The sequence below is a fragment of the Echinops telfairi genome, unplaced genomic scaffold (assembly GCF_000313985.2).
Source record: "Echinops telfairi isolate 266 unplaced genomic scaffold, ASM31398v2 ScPeMD7_7468;HRSCAF=8506_0, whole genome shotgun sequence".
Taxonomy (NCBI): Eukaryota; Metazoa; Chordata; class Mammalia; order Afrosoricida; family Tenrecidae; genus Echinops; species Echinops telfairi.
The window spans coordinates 41436182-41441929 of NW_022111369.1; the positions used below are offsets into that span (position 1 = coordinate 41436182).

Genomic DNA, 5748 nt, shown 5'->3' on the forward strand with positions numbered 1-5748 from the left:
GATGGAAACAGAACGAACAGATTTACCTCGTTCTAAAGATAAGAGAAGGCAAAGGGTCAAGGAACTATTTATCTTTAGGCTCTTGGCCTACGCAACGGGGTGATGATGGTACCATTGATGGTACATGACAACGAGCTAGAACATTGGATTCTGCATGGCAGAAAAAACAACACACAAACAAATAAATAAAGGGTATGACAGGATCCCGTTGGCCTAGGAAGATCTGGGCTCAAAGTTCCATGACTGCTCCCCACTTCAGTCCTTCCAACTGGGAAGAGCAAACTCAAACTGCCATGTGGCCACTGTGATGGCTAGGGTAGGCCAGTGTGTGCTGGAGCAAGCCACTCATGTTGAAGACAGAGTCAAGTCCTGAGCAGCCAAGGCTTGTGCAGGGCTCACCTGTATGCATTTCTTCAGCTGCTTCGCATCGAACACTGCTGGTGGCGTCACCAGGGCCACCAGGATGTGCTCAAAGTTGCCGGAGAGATCACCCTTCAAGTCATCCTTCAACTCCTAAAATAAAAAGACCCAAAGACAGAAGCATGACGTACTGTTCATTTCTTCCTTTCTCTACAGTCGCCCAGTGAAAGGTGAACACAGACGCAAATCAGGATCCGACGAAAGCATGCCCACCCACCGGGAAGGAACACAGATGTCCTCTCGATGGAGATGAATCTGCATTGTATTATGATTTCCCAAACGTCCTCTCTTATTAAAGGCTTTTTTTTTTTTTTTTTTGCAGGAAACCTGAAGGAGAGAACCGCATGTGTGTCTCAATTTTGGTTTAAAAAAAAAAAAAAAGCAAACAGAACCTATCGCCACCTATCAGCAACCTATCACCACCAAGCTAATTCAGACTTCAACTGTTGGTGCTGCTACATCGGTGCCCGAGACATAGCAGCACAAGATAACAACAGGCCGTCTGGTGCTCCCCTGCATCCGCCGTGCGTCATCACTAGTATCGATAGGGCTTTCAAGAGCCCATTTTCAGAAGTGTATCATCAGGCTTTTCTGCTAATCCCCCTTGGTTGGGAAGTTCCAGAATTGGGTGTTGATGTGCACAGCCTAGGTCCTCCATGCTCTCAGGCTTGGCTTGGGTTGAGGGAAGATGGAGTGAGGGAAGGGGCACTTCGCCGGTAGGTGCCTTATTCCTTCTCAGGGTCTGCCAAGGAACTCGGGAGAAAAAGGGAATAAGGGATACGATTTGGCCACTAGCCTCTGGGGACCGCTTGCAGCTCGAGGGGCTCAGCAGCATTTTTCTGGCAACAGCAGTAAAGGAATCCTGAAATGTGGCAATGGGGCAGATGCTGCTCACTGATGTTGCCCTCTGTCACTGTTTCTACACACTACATACGTCTCCCCTGCTTCACTATAAAGTACTGTGGTTTCTATTTTTAATGTTCAAAGGAATGCTATTTCCCCTGAATCAGAGAACAGAAGCCTTCCAGAGTGCCACAGCAGTGTGGGGACAGATCAATACTGAATTGGGGTGTGTGAGTGTATGTGTGCATGCACCTGTGTGTGTGCGTGCACACGTGCACACACAGCAGGGGCATCTCCCTGCAGAAATAAATGGGAAGGAGCCAAGTGTTCCTAGCTCCGCTTTCATCATCACAGTGTGTTTGCTCTCCAAATTCTGAACTTCACGACCATCTGTCCTCAACCCAAGAGATTCCAGCTGAGCTTGTGAGATTTCACAAGCTCTCATTCTATCCCACTGTGAGAAATGGTTATTTCCCTTAACCTTCATCTTCCATCCACAGTTTAGAAATTCTTAAGTCAGTGGGCCATTCCTATTCCCTGTACACTAGTGTGTTGCCTTGCCCAGAAGTTTGCCAATTCACTCAATTCAACAAGTGTTTACTGTCCTAAGTGAGGCAGACAGACACAAGCCTTGCCTCAAGGACATTATGCCCTAAGGGGAAAAGAGCACACATATCCTAAGATAACATTTTGATAGAATATGGTAAGTGTGTGACAGAAGAAACACTGAGAAGGATGATTTAATGGATTTGGGGGGCTAGAACACAGTGAGGTGCCCATGGATCTTTGGACACTCTCATCTCTCCCTTCGACCACTCCACAGCCTGACTGATCTGTTTCCACTCTTCCTCCTCTGCAGTTCATTCGGCACTGCAGTCAAAGTAAGCTTTTAAAGATATTAATGGCATTGTATATTCTCCTGCCTGTAAGCCTTCAACGTCTCCTCTACCCTTAGAATAAAACCTAACCCTGTACCAAGACCCCCAGGGGCCAGCATCTTTCAAATAATTCTTCAATGTCGTCTTCTCTCTCTGTTCCATTTCACTCTCTAGACTCCAGCCATAATGGACTTCTTTCTATTTATCAAGTTTTTATCATTTATCATTCTAAGCTTTTCTCTGCCTCAACTGTTTAAATTTGCAACTCTACACATGGATTTTTCCAGATGGAACACACAGAAATCCAATTGACTGCATCTGTGGGAAGAGACAACGGAGAAGCGCAATAACAGCGGGGAAACCTAGGCCAGGGGCTGACTGGGGAACAGACCACCAGTTGCTCATATGCAAATTCAGGATAATACTTTAAAAAATTAAAACAAGTCCACGAGAGCCAAAATATTATCTTGAGTCTATCCCACTTGAATTTCAAGAACATTCCAAGGAGAGATTTGCTGCATGTTCTTGATGCGCTCCCACAGTGCATACGAATGACAGGAGACCTGGTGATCCATGGAAGGACCTCAAGAACATCAGTCATGAAAAAAGCAGGAATTACGGTAGGCAGAAGAAGGTGAGCATGATAGTGGGTCAGAAGAAAGATAAAAGGAAACAGGAATGATCTAGGAAGCAAAGCTAAGGACAGAGGTATAAACATAGGTATGCACTTATGTAAATATATTCATTCATAAAAACAGAGGTATTGGCCTATGGTGCAGTGTAACACCAATGAAACACACACTATTCCTCTGGTTCTTTGAGGCTTCCTCACCCCTCACTATCATGACCCCAGTCCTGCCTTTCACTTCTGGCTAGGCCGGACCATGTACAGTGGTACAGATGAGAGCTCACAGCACACAGAATCCAGGACAAATAAACCCCTCAGGAAGAGAAACGCGAGTCGTGATACCAGGAGCGTAGGGGAAGGTGGGAGAAGGCGGGGGAACTGATCGCAATGACTGATGCATAATCTGGCCCCTCTCACCATATGCACTCAACCGTATGGTAAGCAAATAATCAGGGAAGCTGGCCTAAATGAAGAAAAAGGTGACATGATTGGCAGAAGGGTAACAATCTGTGATATGCAGATGACAGGACCTCCTCGCTGAAAGTGAGGATTGAAGAGCTTCTGAGGAAGACCGAGGAGTGCAGCTTTCAGTATGGATTACAAGTCAATGGAAGGAAGACCCAAGTCCTCACAACTGGACCAATGGGTAGCATCATGATGACTAAAGAAAAGGCTGAAGTTGCCAAGGATTTCGTCTTGCTTGGATCCACAAACAATACTCACGGAAGCAGAAGGTGAGAGACCAAAAGATGTGCTGCATTAGGTAAAGATGCTGCGCGAGACCTCTTTAGGGTGTTGAAAAGCAAGAATGTTACTAAGGTGCACCTGACCCATGCCATGGTATTTTCAATTGCCTCATATAGATGTGAAAATGGGACATTGACTAAAGAAGACCAAAGCAGCACTGATGCGTTTGACTTGTGGAGCTGGAGAATACTGAAAGTACCACAGATTGCCAAAAGGACAAACAGGTATATGCTGGTAGAAGGCCAGGGCGCTCCTTAAATGCGAGGATGGCGAGACTTCTTCTGGCATACATCGGACATATTGTCAGGAGACCAGTCCCGAGAGAAGGACGCCATGTTCGGTAAACCAAAGGGGGGCAAAAAGAAGGTGGCCCTCCAGGAGATAGACTGATGCCATGGCAGCAACAATGGGCTCAAGCACAGGAACAATTGTGAGGATGGGAGAGGACCGGGCAGTGCTATATTTTGTAGTGCCTGGGGTCACTCTGGGTCAGAACCAACTTGACGACACCTAACAATAACAACAAAAACAACAACCGCCGGGTGCCCTCGTAGGACTCAGTCTTGGTTGACAGGAAAGCAACAAGCCCTCCAAGTCACATTTCTTCCCAGTCCATCTCCCGGGAATATCCTCCATCACATCACTCTGCATTAACTTTTTCATGGCACTTAACAATATCTGAGTTTATGGACTTACTCTACTTCCAGGAGAATGTGAGTTCTGTGAAAGGCACCATCTGTTTTTACACAAGTGTACCACCCTTCTGACACTCAGAGTCAATTCCAAGTCATCCTGACCCTGTGTCCTAGGCTGTGGTTTTTATAAAAGCAGGCTGCCAGGCCATGCCAGGTCTCCTATAGAGGCACTGGCGCATTTGGACTGCTGACATTTGGTTACCAGTCAAGCACTTACACACTGCACTGCCAAGACTCCTTGATGAGTTCAGACCCACTGCCATTGAGCAATTCCGACTCACAGTGACCCTATATAGGATTTCCAAGGCTATCAATCTTGACAGAAGCAGATTACCATGTCTTTCTCCCTTGGAGTGGCTGGTGGAGTTGAACCACTAACCTTGCAGTCAGCAGTCCAACTCCTACAAAATAAAGCCACCAAGTTTCCTTTCTTGACTCCATAGTATCCAACAAATAGATGTCAAACAAAGTGGGTATATGACAAGGACCAAGTCTAACTCATTCTTACACAGTTTCTTCGTAGTTACATAGCACTTAATGAGTTTTGATTTGGTGGATGGGTTAAACGTTTTTTATAAACATTTTAAAACTGGAAGAGAAATTGAAGTTCATATACGGCAGAGGTTGCCAGTTGGGGCACTGTTTGCATTTAGAACCAAAAACCTTTTGCATGGGGGGGGGGGGGGGGTGTCCTGCACACTACAGAACCTTTCTCAGCACCCCCGGTCTAGAGGCCAAAGCACTCCTTTGCGCCCGCTGTGACAATCAGGAGGGCCTCCAAAGCTCACCGCCACTGAGGCGATGCCGACTCATCGCAGCGCTACAGGACAGGGCCTATATTGCCCCGTGAGTTTCGAAGACTGGAACTCTTTGCTGCAGCAGGAAGCCCAGCTTTCTCCCGAGAAGGGGCTGTTTCGAACAGCTGATCTACGGTTAGCAGCCCAGGGCATAACCGCTGCCCCACCGGGGCTCTGTGAAGCGTCTCCAGCTGTCACCAGAGCAGCCCAATTTAGAAGTGATCATCTGACGCAGCCTTCCTTCCTTTACAGGTGAAGAAACGGCGGCCTCGAAAGTTCAAGTACCACGCCCAAGATCATTCAGTCCCCAAAGGGTAGAAGCAAGACACAGATTCCCAGCTGTTGAGTGGCTCCACGGGGTGCCTTCAGTGCTATGGGGCGTGGGACAAAGGATCCGTGGGCAGTCACACGGGACTGTCTCTGGCGCATGAGCAATGATCTCTCTACTGGCCAGCGTGTTCATCACATTGTACCTTTCCATACGCCGCCTGATACTCTTTCACGATCAGCTGCCTCTGTGCGTGAGACCTCTCCGTCAGAATGTTGATGAGCTTTTTCTCATCAGTTCCTAAAGGACACGAATATAATGTTACTCACTGTCGACCCAAAGATGTTAATAACTGCTTTAAACAAAAGAAAAATGATTAATGAGCTGAGACAAAAGCAGAGAGTATGGTATTCTAATTATAATCTCCAGGTGCTCACCTGGGACTATTTCTTTGGGTTTTCTCAAAACAAAA

At 46.9% G+C, this 5748-nt stretch overlaps 1 protein-coding gene across 4 annotated transcripts in view; it reads right to left on the reverse strand.

Moving 5' to 3' along the window:
* The window catches only part of ANXA3 (annexin A3), a 91271-nt gene that overhangs the window by 45659 nt on the left and 39864 nt on the right, over positions 1–5748 (reverse strand). For 3 of the 4 annotated variants that reach the window (XM_045284313.1, XM_045284314.1, XM_045284312.1), the window contains exon 3: positions 400–513. In XM_045284313.1, coding sequence (XP_045140248.1) covers positions 400–513 — 114 coding nt within the window. Of the gene's footprint in view, positions 1–399; positions 514–5481; positions 5577–5748 lie in introns of all 4 variants that reach the window. The other variant, XM_045284315.1, reaches the window with a different exon arrangement.